We start from the raw sequence: 25,850 nt of genomic DNA on the forward strand, positions 1-25,850 counted from the left end.
TAGAATTTAAAAGGAAAGGGAGGCTAACGCAGATGCTTAACTACTTAATGGTTTTAGTTGTAAGAGTCTTTAAAGGTATTCTGAGAACGGCACATCAGGTGAGCTGGAGGATGTTTAGGTTGGGTGATGGGACAGTTATTCTCAGCGCTGCCCGAACAAATCAGGATTCAAAAGAACGTAGAGCAGTTTCATTGGAGATCAAGAAACGTTTCACTATATTTTAACCACACGTATTAAAAGTGTAACCGGAACTGATGATCATTCACACGACAAGTGTGTTATTTAGTAAATCCCTAAGAGAAATTTAAAATTCATTGTAAGATTCATGTGGATAAAAAAAAAAAAAAAAAAAACATGAACAGAGGCAGCATTCAAAGTATTAGATTATTAGATGCAGAAAAGCTTTCCTGCACTGGGAATTTTGTTGGCATTAATATATATTCAGATAATAAGAAAAGAAACATTTAAAAATATATCAGTACTAATCCAAACTCATTGATGTTTAACTTGCAACCATTTTTTTTCCTGTGTGTCCGTTAACAAGAAAACAGCTGCAACTGAGATCCAGCTGAACGACTCTGTTGAACAATATTGTCCAACATCATACTAAATTAAATTGTTTACAGTATTGTACGCAACATTATTCACACTTTTGCCCTTTAATGGTAAACGTAACATGTTTTGAAAATCTGGCACTTCTGTTTTTTTGTTTGTTTGCTTTTAATATTTATGTTTAGGACCGAAGTGGATTAAAAAATGTATGTAAAAAAAGAAGTAGAAAAAATTAACACATGCTATTATTGGGACGTTTTTGAAGAGGACAGTTTTGTCCCTTAATTGTAACAAGTAACAATTTAGGTCACACTGTGTAAAAACTGAGTATTAAGGGATTTGAGTTTGAAATATCCAAAATTTACTAAAAAACCAAACAAACAAAAAAAACATACCGTTGCCAAATATGATAGCAAAAACTATAACTAGTGCTAAGTTAACAAAAGAAAACCTAAAGAATTACATTGCATAAATGCAGTGTGAAGTAAAATATTGACCTGAGGCTGAACACAGTCACCTGTCTATAGGTCACAGATGCAACAGGACATCAATGAGCCCTTCGTGTTGACATCACTGTACAAATGCATTTGTTGATTTAGTGCTTTCATGCAAATTCTAATGAACAGTCAGTTTAATTGCCTGGAGCTCAAGAGTTGCACATCAAATGAGCAGCAAATTGATTCTAATGATCACCAACCCCTCCTCTCGAAGAGGTGGTCCAGTAATTGTACATGGTAAATAGACCCCTGGCATTTAAAGTCCATTCAGCTTTAGTTGCAGGCTGGAGGTGGTAATCTCAAAGGATCAAATTTAATTACAGCTACCCTCCCCTTCTAAGCAGAAGCCTGACTCCTTGTGGGTGTAATGGATTGCGAGCAGCAAAATTACATTTTGCACATTTTTAAAAGGCTTGTAAAGGAAGAGTGTTCAAATTGGAATCTTGGGGGACATTAAAAGTTAATTCAGAATGCATTTTTCCTCCTCTCCTGTGATTCATCTTTTATTCTGTCTTGAAATTATGTAGATAGACATTAAGAAAACATTGTGTACAGAAAGAAAGAAAGAAAGAGAAATGACTTCTGAAAGTGCTGTCGTAGAACTTGGATGCATGAAAGTCTGTGGCATGCTTTTCTCTCAGCCGATTCACAGTAGACTTTCTAACATCTTGTTTATCCGCGCTGTCATTTTCACAGAGGCACAAGCTCTGCTAACAGTGAGTCATGAACCTCCAATCTCTTGAAATTCGTGACAGACTCACATTGTCATCCCGAGATCCCAAAATAAAAAAAAGTGATCAATTAATCATGAAGAACGAGAGCAGATTTAAATAGCGGACAACGTACCAGTCTCCTCAGATGCTGCGCTTTAAAATTCGTCCCCTATGTTCCAGGAGGAGGAGGAGGGCTGTTTGTGTGACTCTGTTTCATGCATCTTGAAATGATTTTGTTGCAATTACAACACAGCTACAGCAGCAACATTTTAGAGCGCTGCTTCCTGCAGAAACACTCTTGCAGGTGAGTAAAATGACTTTTTCTATAGCAGTTTGGATTTTATTATTATTTTTTTTTTTACACCTTTCACTCTGTCACTTGGAAACAAACGGACCGGTTCTCAGAAAAGGTGAGCTACACAGGCAGACCACGGCATCGTCACTTCATCCGGACTTAGATGGTGGATTTCCAAGGCTGCGAGTTGCCATGGAAACCCCGCAACAGACTGCAAACAGCACAGAAGGTTGAGCAGCGTTATTTCAGCTCGCCCCCTTTCTGCCACCGCCTTCCCACTCACACACTGCACAGTGAAGCAGAAGGAGATGTGGTGTGAGGGCAGCGCTGAGAACGCGACAAAACCTCAGCGCGTTTCACTGCGCTGACAGATGAAATATGTCAGAGAGGCGAGAATCACATCGAAAGGTACTGACCTGTTTCGGTGTGTGTGTCGCATCATTTTAGGAGGAAAAGTTTCAGGGAGGCCAGGGTCAATCAACGCCACCATTCACTGGCTAAAAGAAGCACACAACACCCTGGTGCAAAGATTGATTTGTCAAGACTGAGACATGTCAATGGATTTAATCTATAGAACTAGCGCTTCTTTTTGAGGTTGTTTATTCGACCCTCTCCATGATTCGGCCTCTTCCTGCTTCATGTAAGGTTACATTTTTTTTAAAATAACAAAATAAGTAATGTTTTAACACTCAACACTGTGGATTACACTACCTACCCTAGTGAAGACCGTTAGGCAGATGGATGGTGTGTGAATGTACACCATTCATCTGGTGTGTGTCGACACTGACGGAGGTTCAAACGTGTAAAGCGCCCTCTGACTCATCATTCAGCTTATTTCAAAGACGATGCACACAACTGCTACATGTAGCACAAATCACATCCGAGCAGGGTGAGACAGCACCGGTGAAAAGTTCAGATTAATAATGAATAAACTAATCTGTTAAATAATAAATTGATTTATAAATGGCAGACACAGGCTACAAGCCATTTGACAGAGATCATTTCTAACGATTCGTTAATTTGCCACAGAGGACACTGCAGCGAGCAAGGAAGACGCCCAAAGGAGAAAGGGGCGGAAGCCCCAACGAGTCTCCACCACGGACACATTAACTCCTACTGAGGGGACCAACGCCACACCCCGACGACCACATGTCACGTGTCCATCACTACTGTACAGAGCACAGACTTACACCAAGTCGACACGACAAATGTAGACCTGGTTTTGTCTCCTCCTCCCTTGATGTTTGTTAGTAAATCTGTTGTAGTGGCTCCAAGCGAAATCTCATCAAAACAAAATAGGTCGCTCATTGTTTTAAGGAGAAAACCATTTTTTTATGTATTTCAATGCTGCATTTTAGACAACAGGTTTGACACAGCAGACAGTAATAAAAAGGTCAAACTGTAATGAAACTATTTTATAAATAGAATCAGCTTAACTGTTCAGTAGTGGCTGTCTCACCTCTTGGGCCCTTAAAAAGAAATGAGTACCTCATAAAACCTAAATAAAAAAAAGTATTCCTCTGCATAATAAGGCTTTTATGAATTAATTAATTCATCTTTTACTTACGCATTTATTATATCGGACCAGGGTCTTTTTCCCAAGAAAACCAGCTTATCAACCCAAAAAAAAAAAAGAATATGATACTATCATAGGTGGTACATGAGGTTGCCGTTACAAACAACACTGTTTGATAATAAAATAGTTAATAAATCTTCATTTGTGAATTTACATTATAGGATTGCACAGGATCAGGAGGAGTTTCCGGTTAAAGTTGACTTTTTGAGTCACGTGATACAGGTGGCTCCACAACGGGGAGCAGGTGTTTGTACTTGGGTGTGATGGTGACTTGTAGACTTGCAGTATACGGATCTGAGACCACAAAGCGGTGCAGTGCAGAATCCTCCGGAAGATCCTTCAGCTGAGGGTCTGTGCTCTTACCGACCTCACCAGTCTCTCCTGCACCGTCCACTGGATAGAGTTTATCGCCTGTAATAAAGAGAGAGCCCAAGAGAGCAGGAGAAAGCATCAGAGAGTGCTGCATGGGTGGTGAAAGGTCTTCAAGAAAATTCAGTAGGTCCAGCTGTTTTAGATATATAACATAACCTGGTCCATCTAAAAAGAGCGAGACGTGTTGACTTTTTGTGAATGTAACGTTATCATTGTATTTTGGGTTAAGGCACCAAACTAGGTTTAGAAAAACATCAAGGTTTTGTGTTAACACAACTTAACCGTGTGCTGCAAAGCCACAGGGGCTCTGTGGCAAAAAGCTCTGAAGAAAAGCTATAACAATCACATCAGTGCCCATCAAGACCAGCCTAGCTGCACCTTCATCGGTATGAATGATTTTGATCTGATCAGTTACGGGTCCTCAGGTGTGTATGTAATATGATGTCTGTAAAATAACCTTTTCTCTGGTTAATTAGCTTGTTGTCTGGAACAATCTTCTTTCTGTTTTTTCAAATGAGGAGACAAATGAACCCCTAACCCCCAAGAATACAAGGATTGTAAATTCAAATTAACAACATAATTAACCTCTCTAACAGTTTAAAGATGCTGCTCTCAGCTTCCACAAAATACAGTCCCGTGATGCCAATTCCCACAAACATAATAAAACATTACATTTATCACTATAACATTCACTACATATAGAATAGAGCTTGAGATCCGGTTGAGGACCAGCACCTGGTAGAAGTGACATGTAGCGTTCATCTTGTAAGACAACCACCGGCAGCCACTGTTCACAGCCCTCTGTGGCGCGCTGGCGGGAGAAGTTGTGGAGGTCACGGAGCAGAGGGAAGCGGCACATGCGGCTGAGCTCGTAGAACTGCGGAGGCGCAATCCATAACTCCCGTGCCTGGTAGCTCTGCAGGACCTCGGAGGGCGTGGACCACTGAAACGCACACAGGAAAGGGCAGTGTTCAACAACTACACAGCGGTGCTTTTCCTTTACACAGCGTCCTCGTCACAGCTATTACTTAATCACCCTTAATCACACTTTAACTGTCATTACGTTCATATAATCCTGAAAATTGTTTCTATTAACCAAATGTAAGCTGAAGCTAAAGGAAATATCCCTCTTTCCATATCGCTTTACATCACTTCATCTCTTTTTCTGCTTATATTTAATGATAAAAGTGTAACTAAGGCAACTGCAACAATTAATTAGATTGTTTCTTAACAACTAAAATATTATGATTCTGACAGCGATACCAGTAAGTGTTTTTTTTTCACAATTAGTCTCATTTATTTAAGTTCAGCTATGCGTGCAGTCTCGAGTCAACTTGAACTGCTATCTACGCTGTATGAATAAAATGAATAAAATTAAATTGAAATATTTTGAGTCAGCTTTTCAGCAAACCTTCCATCCTATTTGTTTAAAACAAATCATGCAATTGTTTCCATAAACTGCAATTTTGGCATGAGAATTATCTATACATTTAAATGCATTAGCAGATTTACATCTACGTCCAGTGGGCAGAGAGGGGAAAAAGAGGGAGGTGGGAGACGAGAGAAGAGGGAGAAGCAGAAATAAAGAGATAAAGATTCATTCGTGCATCTTGACAAATCATGATCGGTCTGTGAGCGCTGCGACGTGACATGTGTGATCACCTGAAATCGCACGATTTCCTTTTCATCCTGAAGTGTGTGCGGAGTCTCTTGCAAGCAGCAGATGAAAAAGGCGGTGTCAAACCTCGTCACGCCGTATCTGCCCACTGGGGTCAGCCAGTTGCCCCACTCGTGTAAAGCCCAGATGTTGGGCAACACCTGCAGCTCTCTGCACATCCTGACGAAGTTGGAGGGGTCCTGGTTCACCAGGGCCCTCCACCTGGAGAGCTCATCTCTGCACAGGCCGTTCACCTTGTAGTGCTCGCTGAGACGCTCCCCCTTCAAGCTTTCTAACAAAGTCGTCTCCTGCAGCTTAGACACAGCCAGCAGGACACCGGACTCCTCAAAGGTCTCCCTCAGGGCGCATATCCGGAGGGCGACCTCTCCCGGGATGGGGGAGCCCAGTTTCAGTCGGTCTGTGGCAAAGATTGGGGGTCTGGTCTCCGCCGGCTGTTTGACACCTCTTAAGCCAAAATTAGGGGAGCTGCTGAAAGATTTGAAAATGTCCAACCAGTCACTCGAAAAGTCCGAAGAGTCCAACATGCCGCCAGGAAACACGTGCGCGTTGGGCATGAATCCACTTTTACTGCTCCTTTTGAGCAGCAACACGTTGTAGTCGAAGCAGGACGTGTGCGGCAGGTGTGACCGTCCATCCCCTCTGCCCTGCAATAGACCTGCACCTGCACCTGGACCTGGACCCGGAGCGGCTGTCTGCGGTGTCCTTGACAGCAAACTACTGTCCGCGGCGAAGCGCTGTCCTGCGGCTACAATGAGGGTGGCCGCCTCCTTCCAGTGCTTCAGAGCGGTGTTCATGCTGAACCGACCTGCACGTTGTCTCAGTTTTCATTCGTATTCGTTTTAGAAAGTTTCAGAGTCAGCTGCCTCCTTATTTGTTTTGGTGGAAGTGACGTAATTCCTAGGCGGCGCGGACTGCATCGCCACCTACAGGCCGGAAGCCCTAAAGACATGATGAGATGGAGGAGTTTCTCTGAGGTCTCTTTAGTTTGTCTGTCAATGAACGTTTTCTTGAACAACGTTTTTTTGTTTTGCACAACATGATCAGTCCGATATATTTCTGTCCGAGACTCATATCTATCTATCTATCTATCTATCTATCTATCTATCTATCTATCTATCTATCTATCTATCTATCTATCTATCTATCTATCTATCTATCATAAATTAAAATATTATCATTATATTTTCATAACTGATAGATTACAATGTAATGCTCTCTTTCTCTTTTGAAATACTTCACGATGTCCACACTGAATCATTGGATTTATTTATTTATTTTTTAGTTTATTTCGTGTTGTTCCACAATCCCACCAATCTATTGAACATCTGAATTTCTAATCTTCTCGGTTTCTTATAATTAAGCCATAATGTGGCTTACTTGTGTTCATGATGAGGTCTGTTGTTCAGTCTAGTGTTATGTACACAGTCAAATCTGTAAACCTGAAGGGCTATTCTTCTGGCAAACCAAGACTAAATCATGTTGCTATAAATGCACTTGGCCCAATCTTTAGCCGCCCTGAATACGTCTGAATCTTGGTCATAAGTTCTCAGGGTTACTGAGTTCATATGGCAATGTGTTAGCAGATTATAACTGTTCAAATTCTCCTCCTTTCCTCTTCCAAGAAATCAGAGTGGGTTAGAAAGTTAAACTAAGAGATTAAAGTGCCTAAATAAAAATAAAATATAATAAAAAGCTAACACGACTGTTATAACAAACATTCACAGTAACCTTTGGCCTAGTTAAAGCAACACAAGACAGTAAAAACCTTGTGAAAACCTTATTTCTGTTTATTACTATTATATCGTGCTGGAAATTTGCATAGTCATCAAAATATTTGACTCTGAGGTTATTCTTATGTTTATTTTTGAAAATCATCACAAACCTGTTCACGTTCATTAAAAAATCTGCACACTTGTTTAGTCTGAATATACAGACAAACTCCTCGAACAGCAAGCTCGACCCTCTGATTACAGAGGCTCTAACCGTCTGCAGCATAAGCTGAAGCTTAGACAAATGTATAAGCAGAGGGACGTCTGGGCCAACAAAGCGTAAGCTGGACGTGTTAATACAAGGGATGCAGATGTGAGGCGTGTATAATAAAATCTAACAATACAGTGGGAGAAAGAAAGACTGCCCAGAAAGTAGCAAAGTAGGAAAACCATTACAATGTCTGAAACTTCTGAGGAGAAGGGGAAAAGCAGGCAGGTAGCAGTGCAGATGGGGAATGTTACACAATACCACACAAACACACACACAAATGTACAAGCACACAGTTGCAGGGGTGTCATATATCCTTATCAAAGGGGCATTGTGAAAGGAGTCAGGGAAGGTACGCTCAGAGAGGAGGAAGTGTTTTGTGTGTAAAGCATATACCGGTATATGTTACATTATATGGTACCTAGCATCTTTATGGGGTTGTTACCTGTAGCAAGACGACTCGAAATATACAGCAGTAATAAATTCTATCACATGCTTTTACCACTGTTTACCAAGGCTTAGCCAAAATCTCACTCTTTTCATTAAGCTTTCCTCCATAGTGTCAGACAATGTACAATATCTTTAATGTTATTGAATTTAAACATATGTGCTATCATTCAGAGCTTTCCACACTCTCTACTTTCCTGCCTCAACCCACCCCCCTTTCATTCAGGGCTGTCCAGGATGTCCAATCGGATTTAGGAACCTCCCACCAAAGGAGTGCGCTCAGTCTCAGGGAGCCCCCAGGTTTTCATTTGCATCAGACATTCCGGCTCTCCTTCACTTTACTCTGCTTAGCATTATTTGCAGGTTCACGTCACCGCACCCGGCTTTGTAAAACAGCTGCTGTTGGAGATTCATGGAGCATCACTGAAGTTCCTTCAGTCCAAAACCGAACCGTACGTAAGTGAGCAACTTGTTGAAATATTCATTTATCACTTTACATCCAAGTCCTTCTGTTTTAACTAAACTTAACATTTGTTATATATTAACATAAAAATTTCTAAGTTAAATATTATCCTGGGGAGTGAGTGCGTTCAAGAGGAGGGAGAGGTCTGAAGGTAAAATGCATGTGCATGTATGTAGGTAAATCCACTTGAAGTCATTTGACTGGATGAAATACTAGGTAGTGATGTGAGAAAATAGATTATTATATCAAATCATCCAATCATCTATTCCGCTTCTCTTACTTAAACCAACATGTTTTAGTATTACGCTAAATATTTTGTTATTTATTCAAATTTGCTCAGACTCACTAAATTTAAAAATTAAAATGTTTACAAAATCACAAAGACTAAGGTAAATAGTTCCCCCTGTGGTACATGTACAGAAATGTGCCAGGATCTCACTGCAGTGATTTAAAAGTCCCACACAAACGAAGGTTCATTGGTCGTCTTACAAGGAAGAAAAAGAAATGGCATAAATGAAAATAAAAAAGTTTTTTAGTGGATGCAGTGTTTTTTCAAAAGGCAAAACTTTAACTTGAGTCTTTAACTTGAGGCTGTTTCATGGCAGTTGGATATTTGAAGAGGCTAGATTTATGGCTCAGCCACTGTCCTAGTCTGTAAATCTTTGACTCGCCCAGTAATAAAATCAATATTATCACCGCACTAACAATATAAATGTTTTCAAGAGGTTATTTATTTTGCCTGTGCGTGAGCTTCATCGATGTGGGACTTCTGCTGGGTGGCAGCAGAGCGCAGCCTTCCCTGTAAACCTTATCGTGCCTTATGCTCTGTGTGATAACCTTTGTTAAGGACAAACACAGATGGGATTGTTGTAAAGGCTGACACAACAGGTGGAAAATTTTGTGTTCTTCTTCTTTGCGTATCCTCATACACCGGCAGGCTGACATGGACGTGGACAGCATCAAGAGGAAAGAGTCGCAGAATGGCCACAGTGGCCAAATGCAAGATGACCAGAAACCTAAAGCCACTGTTCTTCAAAAAAATGTGAGTGCTGGTCTGTTTTGTCTGTTCATTATGTGTGTGTGTATGTGTGTGTGCGTGTGAGGGGGGGAGAGGGGGGAATCCTGAGAACAAGGCTCACTTGATGTTCACACCGTAGACTTCTATCATTTGTAACTTTTTACAATGTGGGGGCTGGAGCTAAGTACCAGGCAGTACCACAACAACCGTCTCTACATATTAACTCTATAATCATCCAGTTAGTGCTTCCCCCAGAGCCTTCTAAGCCCTAAATTTAAGTGGATTGAGCAGGTTTCACAAGTTGAAACTGAATTTTTGTATAATGTTTCTCTGCTAATAAGAGTTACTTCTAACTTACCCAGTTGCCATTGTAAAATGCAGGTGGGATAAGAGTTTGGGAAATCTCACACTTACATTCTATAAAAAAAAAAACGAACAAAACCATGAGTCTAATGACACGCTCACAGTGGAAATGCTACGCCGATGAGGCATAACATTATGACCACCTTCCTAATACTGTGTAGGTCTCCCTTGTGCCTCCAAAACACTCATCAGAGAATGGACGTGGTCGTCTTTAAGGTGTCCTGGGGGGCCTTTGGGTCATATGGGTTGAGTGGAGAGGCCTCTGTGGTCTGGTCTGGTCTGGGCTAGGTGAATGCTACATGTCTGACATTAGCATTAACTATGCAATTAACATCTACACGAATTGAATGCCAGGTCCAAAAGTTTCCAGCAAAACATTATATTGTCACAAGATGGCGAATATTATCCACTTCTCCTGTCAGTGGTCATAATGTTATGCCTGATCAGTGTAAAGTGCTAATTCACACTACACAAAAAGTCCCATTTACTCATGCCATTGTCTCAGACAAGGTATCTCTGTCTGCAGCTTAGACTAAGACAACTGACTGAAGCAGCCAACGATGTTCCTCCACTTTCCCTATAATCTCTCTTTGTTCAGTTCTTTGAATGTAGATGTAAACCAGCCCTAAGCTCAGAAATGACATTTAAATGTAACATCCATGGGTTGAAGAACAAAAGACTGGGTTAATGAAACATATCTAACACATCTAACTTATCTCTGTTGGTTTGCTCAGGTTGGTCTGCTGAGTGGCATCTCTCTGATTGTGGGGACGATGATTGGCTCCGGCATCTTCATTTCCCCCAAATCTGTTCTGCTGTACTCCGGAGCTGTGGGTCCCTGTCTTCTCATCTGGACTGCCTGTGGCGTGTTATCCACTTTGGGTGAGAGCAACATTTAAAGTCATGCATGCTTTTCTCATCATCTGACTGCTGTTGTTGAATTGAGAGATCAAATAATCTTTCCCATGCATGTACAGTATGTAAATGATGATGATCAAAATAATAAGGAAAAGTGTTTCCACATAGCACAGATCATCATGAGCGCATGAATATAAAATGCCACATGTAATTTATAGGGCGGAGGTGACATCGCATTCTGTCAGTTCCGTGCAGAACTCACAGCTATGGAGTGTTATTGAAAGGTGACAAGAACATTTGTCACCCCAGTATTATGAATCAGTAAACCATATAAGCTGCTTGATTTGGGAGGCCCGCTTTAGCATTCAGTCCTGGTTCAGAACATGCTCAGCTTCCGCCAACGTTCTGTAGAAACTACACGACACAAATGTCTGATCTAAATCAGTGCATTTCCATGAGGCCTCAGCTGCGTCCAAGTTGAAAAATCCAACTAGAAAATGCCCTTCGGAAAATCTGATGATGGATCTCCTCGTGTCTCATCAAAAAACGTGAGCACAGCAGTGAGGAATTCCAATACTTCATGTGCGATTTAATGTTATTGTGCCACAAACGAATTACTGTAGTCGTGACACGCTGACCCTGGAGGAGCCAATGAAATACTAAAACTTGATTGCCTCTTTACCATCGACTTTAACAAACTGGGTCACCATTGGTGGTGACCCAGGTCATTCATGTGGGATTTTATCAGACTTCGTCAACACTACTGACAAAGTTCATGTTTTCTTTTGACGTAAATGCTGACACATTTCCGGACTGCTCAGTGGGAATTTAGGTGAAATTGCATGGTCAACATTTCTTATGCCATTGCCACTGCTTAGCATCTCCGTAAGAAAACTTCCTTAAGACTTGCATGTGTGTATACAGTCACCGCTTCTTCGGAAAACACAATAAACAGCACGTGGTGTTTGTTTGCAGAATGTTTTGTTACTTGCTGCCCTTGCAATAATTCTAATGAACTGCGTCACAATGAACAAGATAATGTCACAGAAAGTATGCCAGAGAAACTGTAACAAAGGAAACTCCTTGATAAGAGGGGTGTGGGAGTGTACTGAGGTTAATTGAAGAACTGTCGAAGTATTTAGCCAAAGTATTTTTTATTTACCAATAATATATGTAATAATAATAATATATGTAGTTAATCATAGTTTGCGCTATGATGTTTATGATGCTGCATAGCAAAGCTGCCCTGTTGGGATGTAGAATTTGGGGCTATTGTTTTCTCTAAAGAGATGCACCGGACTTTGTCCTTCAATTTCAAGGGGTTAAATGTTAATGTTTATGGGCAGCATAAAGGTTTATACAGTATCGACAACAATAATCATTAAAACACTAAAACGTTTAGTGTGATTAAAAATGAGTATCTGACCTTGTACAGCAACAGTAAGTCACGCAAATTTATAATGAGCACAGATTGTTGGCTTTTTAGACACATTGTGCAAGAAAACTATGTATCTACCCTGACATGGTGCCTACTGATAAAAGTGGCATGCCTGGACAGCACCCAAAAGAATCTGAGCTCATTCAATCATTTATCTGACATCAAGAACATCAAAAGACGTGATGTGTTGTACCGCCTTTTGCCTCAGAATCTATTAAACCCCCCACCCACCCCCCCTTAACACAGATAGCCATACCATGTGATCATGTTTCTTGATGGATTGGCCAGTTAGTATATCATGCTGAGAGGTTCATAGATGTGTATGTCCCCCATAATCTTCTAGCAGTCTTTCATATGATGCTGAGTTCATAGTTAAACTGATGACTGGCCAGTCCCTGAGGCACTTTGTTTGTTTGTTGAGGTCCTCCTGCCTCTGGCCTACAACTAAAACATTTACCAGTACTTGGGTCAGACAACTGATTCCAGCTGATTCTGATGAAATTCTGCATTTCTTGGTGTTTCTTTTTGATTCAGACTATTTGTGCAGGACAGACTGGCAGTCATTTGAAACCCATGCCACCTGCAGGTGATATCCCTCACAGTGTACTGGTTAAATTCGAACAATTGGGACATATTTTAACATCATTGTACACTTTAATTGCACATTTGAACAGCAACGCTATCAGCGTTATTGAGGTTTAATAAATACAATTTCCATGTGATAATCTCTAAGGGCGTTCTAAATTTAGGCACCTATCTGAGTTTATGACCTTCTGTCTGTAGATACCCCTTCTAATCATCTAATGTTTGCCTTTCAACAGTTTCAATAGGAGACAATTCATTGTTTACATAACCATATGAACATTCAGGACAAAAAAAAAAAACAAAAAAACAAGAAGAAGGCCTTCAATTTTTACCGTCTTAACCTTATCTTTGTGTTTGTGACTACACAGGAGCACTGTGCTATGCTGAGCTTGGCACCATGATCACCAAATCAGGGGGGGAGTACCCGTATCTAATGGAGGCCTTTGGCCCCGTGGTAGCCTACCTTTACTCCTGGACCACTGTGATGGTGCTGAAACCCTCCTCCTTCGCTATCATCACACTGAGCTTTGCAGAATATGCCGCTACTCCTTTCTACCCTGGCTGCACTCCTCCTGCTATTGTTATCAAATGTCTGGCAGCGGCGGCTATATGTAAGTTCATGCTTAAAAGCAGCACCTTGGTAGTAGTCACTGTTGTTGTCCAAGATGTCACTGAAGTCATACCAAAAAGTACCAAAAAGTAAGACGGATATCCAAGACATAGCTACCTTCAAGCCAGTTAACCATTTAAAAATTGCTGTAATGGATTATATAATAAGTAACAGATAACTTATGCTGGATTCCATGAAATGTTAGTGCATCTGGTTTATGCGTAAATGTGCAACAATGTAAGGTAATGATGTGGCCGTGTTGTGTTTACAGAAAACAGTCCACAAGTTAATTGCAAATTAACTTGTAGTAGTGTGTAGAAAACATTTGGTTTGAAAATAAAATAAAATAAAATAAAATGAAATGAAATGAACGAGAGCTAATATAATAGGTGCACAGTCTATATTGGTTTTGCCTGGGGACATTTCTCATGGGAAATGAGAATCAAATAAACCCTTTGGCTACTTGATATACTTTCAGAAATAATTTTAAGCTTAAAGAAAATATGAATAGCCATCCTTTAAAAGATGTAAGAATTTTGATTTCCTTTCTTCCCTTTTAGTGGTAATCACAATTGTGAACTGCTTAAGTGTCAAGCTGGCAAGCTACGTGCAAAACTTCTTTACTGTAGCCAAACTTCTCATCATTCTCATCATCGTGGTGGCTGGCATCGTTTTGTTGGCACAAGGTGGGCCTCCTTTTTCTCTTCATTGTCTTTGACTTACAACTGCAGCTTTCATGTGAATGTATATTGTATCTAATGATGTATCAATGTGTATTTGTGTCCAGGAAATAACGAGACTTTGACAAATACCTTTGATAACGCGGCACCGTCTTTTGGAGCAATTGGACTTGCTTTTTACAACGGGCTTTGGGCCTATGATGGATGGTAACAGTTAACCTTCACTTCACTTTGTGTTTTTTTGGGATTGATCGCTTCTGAATGCTGAGACCCCACTCAGCATTCAGAAGTAAAAGAAATCCAAGCCTTTCCTTCGTGTATGTATGTACAACAATACCAATAAGGTAATTGCTTAAATAACAACTGAGCTACTCCCCTCTTAACAACAAATGTGTGAATTCAACCCTTAGACAATGTCACTAACATCTCCATTATGGAAACCGTTCATTGGAGTGCTGTATTCTCTTAGAGCATATATCACGCCTCTGGAGCCCTAGTATCTGGAAGGGTCTTAACGATCATTGGAATCATTGTAAGGGTGGTTTATGTATCTGGATTTGAAGTAAGACCTGCATTGGTTTAGGGAAATGTTTGTACATCGCCCACCATCAGCCACACCGAAAAACAGAGTGTAGTATTCAATGGCTGTTTGATTCGGTGTTGCTTATTTTCCATTATCTGTGTCCTCACTGTAGCATGTATTGTGCTGTGATAATCTTTTTGGCTCTTTGAGAGGCTGTGGCCAAGAATTGCTGCAGGACTGAGAGGTTTGACCAGTTTGAAGGGCTTGCTGTTGGTTTGCTATGTCCATGCCTCAGCGTCACATCTATAGCATAAGTACACCTCAGCCTGTGCCATACCCCCATCATACCTACGCCATAGCCTGAGATGAACCTCCACAGAAACATACCTACACGTCACAAAGACACAGTCAGCAACAGCTGTGACTGGCCTTGAATGCATTTCCTCATGTCTCTTGTTCGCGACTGCAAAAGCACACAATATTCATCCTCCTTCTTCCTCTGTACTGACACCTCCTCAGGCATCTTCTCCTTTTTTGTGCATTACAGTGATTTTAGTAACTCCACCTCCCACCTGAGCTGCTAGGACTCAGTCTCCATTGTTTGAAGTACACAGATAAAGTAGAGAAACTCAACAGAGCTGACTAGTGTTTTAGAAGTAGAATTACGGAACAATGTCAACACAGCAGCACACAAATATAACTGTTTATAATGATGTATGCTACTCTAGTAAGCCAGGATGTGCTTTGTATGTGACTGAGTTTAAGTATGTGGGGAACTAGAAAGGTGTCTTTTTGTTAATGATTCAGTCTGTTGGACTCGCTACAGTGGACGCAACAACCAATAGTGAAGGCAAAGCCTGTGTGAAATACCACTTAAAATGATGTCAGTAACAGTAACAACAAGATGCTGAGTGGGGTCACAGTGATCTCTTACAGGGGTTCAGCACAGGGTCACTAAAACAGGGCTTTTACAGGTCACTTAGTAAAAAAAAAAAATGCATTAATTAATCACACATCATAGCGTTTCAAGGTCATAGGTAACAAATATATGTTTTATTCCATTATTTTCCCAGGAATCAACTAAATTTCATCACAGAGGAGCTGAAAAACCCATACAGGTAAAGACCTACAACTTACCCACTCTGGAGTTTAGACAAACAAATGTTTTAAAGGCTATTAGATTAGTCAAGTTTGAACGGTAACCAAAATATATGGCTTATTTAAAATGGAAGGGTTGTAGGAATAAGTATCCAGACTAAATACAGGTAGACCGTATGACTATAAACAAGATGTTGTGCCTTTTATGTGCTTTTTATGATTTTTGATACATTAAAGCAGACTTCGTCAAAATGAGTACAACATGCAGTGCCCAGTTTTCCCCCGTTAAATATATATATTTTTAATTTTTTTGTTTTTGTTCAATCTCAGGAATTTGCCACTGGCCATCATCATTGGGATTCCTTTGGTTACTGTGTGCTACGTGTTGGTGAACGTTTCTTACTTCACTGTCATGACCACCACTGAGCTGCTGTTGTCTCCAGCTGTTGCCGTGGTAAGCAGAACAGGAAGTTGCCACGGAGGTTTAGAATAAGCGTGTAATGACGATGAATCAAATATTAATCCTCATTGATGACAACTTTCTCTAAAAGATCCAAATCCAAATAAGTTAGTTTGGATTTACTCTGCTGTCTTGTCTTTTCTGAAGGATTTGTTTGTGCCTCTTTAGACCTTTGGAGACAGAGTTCTTTACCCTGTGTCTTGGATCATTCCACTATTTGTTGTCTTCTCAACATTTGGCTCTGCCAATGGAAGCTGCTTCACTGCTGGCAGGTAAAAGAGACGAGTGACTATTTTTAGATGAAATGCATTAGCTAAAGGATACATTTGTCGTTCTGCACATGTAAAACTCTATTTGTCACACTGTATTTGTGCTCGCGTGTGTGTGAGAAAAACGGTAGAAATGAGAATACCGAAAAGACCCTGAAAAGACCTTGAGTAACAGGAAGAAAGGCAAAAATAGAAAACTGATGGCACACATTTTTTTTTCTCTTCTGTTAGATTGGCCTACGTAGCTGGCCGAGAGGGCCACTTGGTGAAGATCTTATCCTTTATCAGTCTGAAGCGTTTCACTCCTTCACCTGCTCTTCTTTTCAATGTGAGTATTTGATGAGTTACTTGTACACTTTCAAATATGGTCTCACATGATGAACTGACTTTAATATTTTTCATCCACTGTGTGGTTCCTTTTCAAGCAAACATCATATTTAACTTTACGCTTTCTCTCTGTTTCAGGGCATTTTGGCCATTTTTTACATCATGCCAGCAGACATCAACACCCTGATTAACTATTTCAGCTTCGCTCAGTGGGCGTTCTATGGTCTGACCGCTCTGGGCCTCATAGTCATGCGCTTCACAAGGAAGGAATTGCACAGACCAGTAAAGGTACACTTTTAGTTCTTTATGTTATAGGCTAATGTGATTCTAACCGGATTTTATAGTGTACTGAGCAAAAAACTTTTATCTCATGCATTCTAATGCTCGGAGTAGAGATCTGTGTCTTTGCACTCATTCCAATTACAAACAAAAAATAAAGTGATGTGTATCACAGATTGTTTCAAATTAATGACGTTGATGTGCAGAGAAAGTCTTACAAAACTATCAGCTGGACAGAAATAATTTGTTCAGTAAGCCCCAATATAGAGTTAATTTCTGAAAGACATTTATGTCTTTGTGATCTGGCAGTGTTTTGCAATAGATAATAATTTGATCTTATCTTTTTATTGTTCGTAAATAAAATCCAGCCAAGTTAATGTTTGATAAAAATAGATAATGTATTATTTGTTTCATGTATTGGAATTTTGACAGTATCTCTAAGAACAGTCTATCCAAAGCAAATACAAGTTCATGTGTGATCTCTTCAAGGTGCCCATTGTCTTAGCGGGCATAATGGTCATTGTGTCCTGCTACCTCGTCTTGGCTCCAATCATTGATAAGCCAGAACTGGAGTACCTCTACTGTACTATCTTCATCTTCAGTGGACTCCTCCTTTACTACCCCTTCGTCCATGCGAAAGTCAACTGGGCACGGAACATAATGAGTAGGTTCCCTCTCCGTCATCCTTATTGATAAAGAAGATATTGAGAAATAATGTGATAACGAAATGCTGTGTATTTACATTTACTGGAATGTGTAATGTTCTCATGGACTTCAATGCTGATGTGAAGTTTGACCTCCTTCCTCCTGCAGGGCCCATCACCATCCATCTCCAGCTGTTAATGGAAGTCGTTCCTCCTGAGAAAATTGACTGAGAATAGACAACCAGGTTTGCTTTTTCTCCGCTTTCCTTTGTTTGCTGAGTGGCAAAAGTTGTCCTGCCTGCTTTTGAAAACAGTGGGATGGCCATGAGATACTCAGAGAGGGTCAGGGTCAACAATCAGAGCTCTTTCCTGCTGAAAAGGTGCACGACAAAAATAAAAGTGCTTGTACTATGAACCTATGTGGTAAGATGATATCAGAAATTGTGTTTCCTAAGGCTATATGTTGGTGGGACATGGTATATATTTACATAAATTACAATCCATGAAAGCTAAAATGTACTTGTTTACTTTAAGCTATTACTAGCACTTACATTAAGCAATAACTTCATATATAAAATAACCTTGTGTAATCAGAGTGCAGAACAAGTTTTATTTGGCCAAAGATCACTTCATGGAGAGCTGCTAAAGGATTTATATGTGTATGCATGAATCTGCACTGCTTCACTGGAGCAAAGGGAAATGGTAAAAACTTTAAATGCATTAAGGAAAGAAGCAGATCTTGCAACACGACGTAGAAATGTTTTTGTTTTTTTTTTATTATTATTTAGATTTTTTTTTTTTTGCTCCTGTTTCTGATTACTGGTAAAAAGACAATTATTCTTTAATCTTTAGTGACATCTTTGCATTGTTTTTAACCTTGTTTACTTCCCCTGAGTCATGATATAAAGATGCTGTATTGTGTAACCTGGTGTTCATTAAGTTTGTGGAGTATGAAGTGGTCATATAAAATAAACAGTTTGTGATTCCAACAATTGTGACTTCTGTTTCTCCCGTACCTGATTGCTGTTTTTAGCACTGTGTAAAACTCACATTCCTTATAGACCCCTTCAAGGCCTACGTCATTGTGATGTCACAACGTTAACTGGAGAGAAACAGAGGGAGGCTTGATATATATACATATGTGTGTGTGTGTGTACAAGTCAACAACCAAAAATGTGTCAAAACAGAGACCAGAGCCTGAAACAACACTCACTCCCCGAGACCATGAGAGTTATTTTAACACTAGGGAGTTTAGGGAGCTAGGGAGTCGCCATTTTGAAGTGACGTACTCGAATGTGCCACAGGGTTGGTTGCTGGAAATGGAAAGAGATTTTGAGCCCAGTATAAATCCCATTGGTTATGCCTTTGAACCGATACAGCATGGAACCAAGCACTGGTACCACTAAGAGTAGAAGAAGTGGTGAAACCGGTGATTTGGAGAGAAGAGCTTGAAATTGTCTGGACCATTTAATCAGCGACCCTTATAAGCTAAACTGAGCTTACATGATGTGGAAACACGAGTAAATAGTTTCACACGCGGGAAAATGAATACATCTCTTTGGGGCATGGACCACTCATTAGTGTAATCTCTATGTAAACTGATCAGCCACAACATTAAAAGTAAATAACATTACCCATGTTCTGATAATTCAATATTATGCTGGGAAACATATGGACCTGCCACTGGTGTGGATGTTACTTAGGTTTAGGAACAACTCAGAAAATGTGAAAAACAGGACAAGGTGTCTGGCCACAGAATCCGCAGCAGTCCCTCCCCTCAACCCAAAGACCCCCACTAACAAGGCCCATGTCCACTCTCTGATGACTAAGAACTGTTTTGGAGGCACAAAAAAGACCTATTTGAACTGGTTTCTATGAAAGTGTTTACACTGTAGCCATCAAGTTCACTGGAATGTTTTCCCCAAAAAGGGGGCGTGGTCAGGACTCTGCATCACATGTTCTGGTTCTGAAAAGTGGGCAGAATCCATGTTGCTAGGCAACATCTTCAAGTGCAAACAATTCTGTCATGTGACCAGGATTTGCCTTTGATCTGGTCCAAGCTTAGTTTCCAGAAAGTGTATAGTCACAGTCAAAACCAGTCTACTACAGTCTACTACAGTCTATTACAGATAACTAGTCTACTACAGTCTACTACAGGCAACTACAGACAACCAGTCTACTACAGATATCCAGTCAGTCTACTACAGTCTACTACAGACAACTAGGCTACTACAAAACAGTCTACTATTTATTCTCTAGTGTTTTTATTTCAGTGAAATGGCCCAAAGAAACAACCACATACCTAACAGAGGATTCGCAAGAGTTCCTCAGGACGGTGCCCAACTAAATGTAGGGTACCGCCACTATGACGGCCACAGTGAGTCTGCACCGTTCCAAGAAGAACAGTCGATGAACAAGTCAGAGAGGATAAGATTCTGCCACAGAATTCATCAACTCAAAGTGAGGAATGCCAGACTGGAGGGACTGCTGGGGATTAGGGAGAGGATGTTTACAGAGGAGTGCCAGCAGTTCTACACCTCCAAGATGGAGCACGAAAAGATGCAGGAAAACCTGTATGCTGAAAGACGTATGAACGCCCGACTCACTGAGAACAATGTCTCTCTGGAGAGACAGAAATCTGAGGTCTTGGCTGAAAAACAGCAGGAGATCGACCAACTGAGGGAGCAGCTCAGTCAGAGAGACAGGGAGAAAGAGAGTCTCTGTGTGAACCTCAGCGTCGCCTCAAACCAGCTCCGTACGAAAGAGACTGAAAACATCCAGAGACAGGAGCTGTGGACGAGTCAATGCAGAGCTCTGGAGGACAAGCTCAGAGAGGAGCAGGCAGAGAGAGAGAAGATGGAAGTGGAGAAGAGAGCACTGGAGGAGAAGAGGACAGAAATGGAGGAGAAAGTAAAAGACCTGGAGGGGAAAAAGGAAGAGCTGGAGGAAGAAAACAAAGAACTAAAGGAAAAGGTCAAAGAGCAGACAGAGAAGTTAAAAGAGTGGGAGGAAATAAAGAATGAGATGGAGAAGAGCAACAGAGAACTGGAAAAGAGGAATAATGAGTTGGAGAAGGAAAGAGAAGAAATGGAGAAGAAAATCAAAGACCTGGAGGAGAGAAACCAAAACTCAGAGAAAGAGAAGAGTGAAATCAAAACTCAAATCGAAGTGGAGGAGCAGGAAAAAGCAATAGATAGAAGAGAGAGAAAGAGAGAGAAGAAGGAGAAGGAAGAGCAGGAAAAGAGAGAGAAGAAGGAGAAGAAAGAGCAGGAAAAGAGAGAGAAGAAGGAGAAAAGGGAGAAGGAAGAGCAAGAAAAGAGGATGAAAAGGGAGATGGAAGAGCAAGAAAGGAGAGAGAAGAAGGAGAAGAAAGAGCAGGAAAAGAAGGAGAAGAAGGAGAAGGAAGAGCAGGAAAAGAAGGAGAAAAGGGAGAAGGAAGAGCAGGAAAAGAGAGAGAAGAAGGAGAAGGAAGAGCAGGAAAAGAGGGAGATGAAGGAGAAGAAAGAGCAGGAAAAGAGGGAGAAGAAGGAGAGGAAAGAGCAGGAAAAGAAGGAGAAAAGGGAGAAGGAAGAGCAGGAAAAGAGAGAGAAGAAGGAGAAGAAAGAGCAGGAAAAGAAGGAGAAAAGGGAGAAGAAAGAGCAAGAAAAGAGGGAAAAGAAAGAGAAGAAAGAGCAGGAAAAGAGAGAGAAGCAGGAGATATAAAAGAATGAGAAGGAGAAAGAAAAAGAAGTGTGACAACATGAGGGTGGAGAAGCTGATGAACGGCGTCAGCAGGACGTAGAGGGTTTTCTACCATCACATCTCTCCTGCAGCTGTTAGTGATATTTGTGATATTGTCATTTTGTGTTGTGTGTTATACGTGCTGAATGTTTTTATGTGATTAAATGTTATGTGTTATATGTGCTGTACGTCATATGTGATTTTGTGTTGTGCGTTATACGTGCTGAATGTTTTTATCTGATTAAATGTTATATGTTCGTATATGTTCCATGTGTGTGAACTGTAAAGCAAATGTCCCCTTGGGGACAATAAAGTATGAATCTGCATCTGAATCTGAAACGGTAGTCCGCTCTTCTTCCCCCTTTTCTCCAGGCTTGCCTGGATGCTCACTTTCCTCCAGACTCCCTTTATTAATTTTGCTTTCACACCAGAGCTCCTTTCCTTTTCTGGTGCGAAAGCAACCTAAGTGTCTCAGTGTCAGTAAGTGTTGATACCTCGAAGTTAGTCCATTATGGAGTTGTTAAGATATATTTATTATGTATTTTATCAACAAAGTACAGGTGTTTATTTATCCCTTGGTGGCAGTCAATCAGTTAAGTCACATTTCCCATCTCCATCTGAAGTTATTATATTAACATGTATGAAACATAGACAGAACAGCTCCTCAAAAGTGAAGCCAAAGCAAGTAGAGCTCCCCCTGGTGACTGGCTGCAGTATAGGTCAGAAGCTCCACATCCACTCATGTTGAATGGGACTTGAGCAGAGCTAAAATCACTAAAATACATGTCAAATAAATTTCTTGATTTCTGTAATTTTAGGTATTTTATATATCCCTGGTGCATATTCAAGTATCAATTTTTCTGATGATAATCAGATAATTTTAGTTAGATATTTGACGCTAAAAGAATACGTAAGTGAGTCTGGAGGAAGTGTGGTTTGGTCATCGATATTGCGGCTCCATGTGGTTCCACTCTTGAAATAGCTTCAGTTTAGCCAATGCAAGGGAGTGGGGACGCATTCTCCATATTTATACAGTCTATATTTATTAGTCAGACAAATATAAATGCAAACAAATGCAAATGATATTTAATTTGTTTATTGTTTACAAGAAAACTCAAAAGATAAACCATCACATCATCAAATTAATATTTAGTTCTGCTGCCATTAGCACACAGTAGAGCTCTAATCCTGGCTGGCATGTTCCCCATGAGCCTTTCACACTGTTGAGGGATAATCTTGTCCCATTCATCTTGAATTACTACTTTAAATTCTTCTAAATTCTTTGGTTTGTGCTTTGAAACAGACCTTTTGATAATCCACCACAGATTATCAATGGGGCTCATGTCCAGGGATTGTTCTGGCCACTCTGAGACCTGGATGCTGTGCTCCTGCAGCCAAGTTCTACTGGCCCTGGATGTGTGGGCGTAAGAGGCATTATCTTGTTGAAACATCCAGTTTGAACCTCGATAGAACAGTGCATGTACAGAAGGGAGCATGTGGATTTGGAGAATGGCACGATATTTGGCAGAGTTGAATGTGCTATCACAGACAGTGAGCGGACCACCACCAGCAGCACTCATGGATCCGCAAACCATGATACTGTCTCCACCATTTTTGACAGTAGGTACTGTACATTCTTGTGTTCTTGGGCCCAATGACGCCGGGCTAACCTCTGTCTCTCATTGATCAGGGGCTTCTTGACAGCCTTGTAGGACCTTAAGCCATGATCTAAATGTCGACCACATACAGTGTGGGTGGAACACTGGACACCAGTTTGGTTTGACCACTGATGTTGGAGCTCCTGTGATGTCATTTGGTGGTTTTCCCTGCACATGTGGATCAGGATGCAGTCATTTCTTGCTAAAAAAAAAACCCTTGGACACCCAGACCTTGGTTTATGTTCCAAGCTAATGGTTTGCCTGTGTTTCTGCAGAGTATATCCAACAGCTGAAGGACTGCATCTGCACTTCCTGGCTATCTGGCAGCAGCTGTACCCTTCCTGGCTGACAATCTGTATCTTCAGACATGTTTCCTGTGTTAAGTTCCTTGTTTTAACCATTTTTGTCTCTGAAGAACTTCCAGGTCCAGCATTTTGACTGCTGTGCCTGTTTACCTGTGTGTTATTAACCTCTTGTCTATATATATACAACCTCCTGTTTCGGATCGGTACTCCATCCCTGATCCATCTTCCACCTCAAATCCATTCGTCCAGTATTTCAGTGTCATCTGCCAATCAAACTGCTGCCAGACACACACATTTGATTTTGTAGTATAGTTTGTTTAGACAGAGGGCCACTGTATTTTGTCAGGGGCAGGTTACATTTTCCATGTGTTTGTTTCATATACTGCTGTTCATGACTGGAGCACTATCACATGTGACACTAGTGTCTCAGTACAAGTAAGAATTGAGTGAGCATTGTCCACTAGATGTCAGTACAGCACTGATAGACTACAAAGGTATAGCGAGCCGGGACTGTCACAGTCACTGTAATACCAATAACATCTGAAAATGTTTCATATTCATATACAATATTTTGATCATTAGCAGATAGTAGCAAATGGTGAAGATGGGGTATACTAGTTCTTGTTTTTGTTTACTTGATGATTAGAATAACTGAAAAAAGTACATTTAATAGCAAGAACATTATCTTAGAGAAAATCTGAGTGAGGTAAATGATGTGTTTCTAGTGAAGTTTTCTTAGCAGGAAAGAATGATCAGGCACTCTTACAAATCAATTTGGTCTTTGTTGCCCTCTAGTGGCAATCACTTATCCTACGTGCAATTTCTCTGTAAAAGTGACAGCTCTGTGATGCCAGTAAATGTGAGTTGGACACTTGTAGAGATGCTGCTAACTAACTTCTGCCAAATCGTGTTGGAGCTGCCTGTAGAAGCAGCACGCTGGTGGTGCAGCCTGTTGGATTTGACTCCGTTTAAATGTTCATGGTGTTTTTCCTTTCGCTGTTGAATCAACTCAACAGGTCTCTCAAAAAAATAAATCAATGCGGGCAATACTGAGGGCTCTCCTGGAAATGGGGCATAGGCGTAAAGTAACTGTCCGCCCTAGCATATTCTGTCATTCTCCGCCTCCAAAATTTAGGGTTTTGGTGCTGAAATTCTGAGGAGTTACATTCGGTTTCATCACTTTTTAATGGGCTTTGACTTTGAGGGTGAAAGAATTTTTTATTTTTTTTCATTCGGGTAATGGGCAGAAAAAGTAAAAACAGTACCTTTGTGTGGTGTAGGTGCTTTTGAAGTGATGCAAACCAGCTCTAAATTCAAAGTTAGGGGAGTTTGATGGTATTACAGATAAAGTCAAGTGAGAATTTTGTAGTTGTAAAACATAATTATTCATGTTCAGAGATCCACACTAAACTCCCTCAGATCGTAAGAAGATGTGAGGTCCCGAGGAATATGTGCCTAAGCCTACATCATCGAGAATAACACAGCATACTTGACTAGATGAAGCATTGTTTATCTGGATGCTGCTGCTGTGGGAGTTGGACAGATAAAGTAGTCAACTTATTAGTTGTCATGAGTATACGTGACATACGAAACAGAACCACAATGTAAAAGTGCAAAAGAAAATGTGTCATCATCAGAATTCAATACAAAAACTCTTTCTTTATAATTTAGTCACAGAGATATATTATAAGAGATATATTATACCCTACATAACATTACACTATCTTCTATAATTTGAGTCTGTACATCTCTTTTATCTACGATCAAATGTTTTGGTCCAGCAGTTTCTTCCACTCCACTCCACCAGGTTTAGTGTGATACTTCATTAATAGAGCATAAAATTATCCACGAGAGGTAAAAGAGTAGAAGCACTAAAGGGCCATTTGCAAAGATTTTGTCAGTCGTGTCATTTGATTTTTTTAGTCACCATCTATTGCCAAATGAAGTAATACAATGAGGACTGAGCCTATGAACCTCTGATGAAACCGTATGAAAGTCAAGGCATTTATAATAAACTGGGTGTCTGTGGAGGCAACTCCATGCAAAATCACAAGCGGGCTGGCAGCTATGTTTCTGGAGCGAGCACAACGGACTCATTCTTCAAGTCGCCTCTTTGAGTAGCAGGTAAACCTTGCAGTGGCTGAACAAAGGAAAACACAGATGACAAAACCACTGTTATGTAGGCAAGGCCCACTCGGCGATTGTTTGGATCTTATTGTGTCTTATTTGACAGTAGGGTTAATTTTTTGTTTCTTCACTTTCAACAATGGCAACTGAAATTTTGACTGTTATACCAATGTTTTTCCTTTTTTTCTTTTATTTTTGTTCTTTTTTTTTTTTTTTTTACTCTGCACCTCCTCAGTTAACTTTCCTCAATGTGTTCCATCTTTATTGATCCAAAACAATCATTTTGAAAATTGCGGAGCTGGAAATTCTAAAGTGGAA

General features: G+C 40.5%; 3 protein-coding genes across 4 annotated transcripts; 2 read left to right on the plus strand and 1 right to left on the minus strand.

The window, feature by feature from the left end:
• Positions 1 to 3,367: 3,367 nt before the first annotated feature.
• nudt19 (nudix (nucleoside diphosphate linked moiety X)-type motif 19) lies at positions 3,368 to 6,725 on the minus strand. The gene is made up of 3 exons (XM_047580651.1): positions 5,668 to 6,725; positions 4,741 to 4,948; positions 3,368 to 4,044 (listed from the first exon to the last, which is right to left on the minus strand). The coding sequence occupies exons 1-3, from the start codon at positions 6,475 to 6,477 to the stop codon at positions 3,824 to 3,826; spliced, it is 1,239 nt and encodes a 412-aa protein (XP_047436607.1). The 5' UTR covers positions 6,478 to 6,725; the 3' UTR covers positions 3,368 to 3,823.
• A 1,307-nt stretch (positions 6,726 to 8,032) lies between these two features.
• On the plus strand, positions 8,033 to 18,715 carry slc7a9 (solute carrier family 7 member 9). Of its 2 annotated transcripts, none has more exons than XM_047580649.1 (13): positions 8,033 to 8,559; positions 9,508 to 9,612; positions 10,686 to 10,833; positions 13,201 to 13,443; positions 14,003 to 14,128; positions 14,230 to 14,329; positions 15,719 to 15,763; positions 16,074 to 16,197; positions 16,372 to 16,475; positions 16,704 to 16,800; positions 16,938 to 17,087; positions 17,568 to 17,742; positions 17,892 to 18,715. In XM_047580649.1, exons 1-13 carry the CDS (start codon positions 8,230 to 8,232, stop codon positions 17,951 to 17,953), a joined length of 1,809 nt encoding a protein of 602 aa, XP_047436605.1. In that variant the 5' UTR covers positions 8,033 to 8,229; the 3' UTR covers positions 17,954 to 18,715. The 2 variants fall into 2 exon arrangements, with proteins under 2 accessions (XP_047436605.1, XP_047436606.1); XM_047580650.1 differs by having other exon boundaries at positions 8,427 to 8,563.
• Positions 18,716 to 18,844: 129 nt separating this feature from the next.
• LOC125005395 (golgin subfamily A member 6-like protein 22) lies at positions 18,845 to 22,870 on the plus strand. The gene is made up of 2 exons (XM_047580732.1): positions 18,845 to 21,063; positions 22,837 to 22,870. Exons 1-2 carry the CDS (start codon positions 20,000 to 20,002, stop codon positions 22,868 to 22,870), a joined length of 1,098 nt encoding a protein of 365 aa, XP_047436688.1. The 5' UTR covers positions 18,845 to 19,999.
• The last annotated feature ends 2,980 nt before the right edge of the window (positions 22,871 to 25,850 follow it).

Source organism: Mugil cephalus, chromosome 3, assembly GCF_022458985.1.
Source record: "Mugil cephalus isolate CIBA_MC_2020 chromosome 3, CIBA_Mcephalus_1.1, whole genome shotgun sequence".
Taxonomy (NCBI): Eukaryota; Metazoa; Chordata; class Actinopteri; order Mugiliformes; family Mugilidae; genus Mugil; species Mugil cephalus.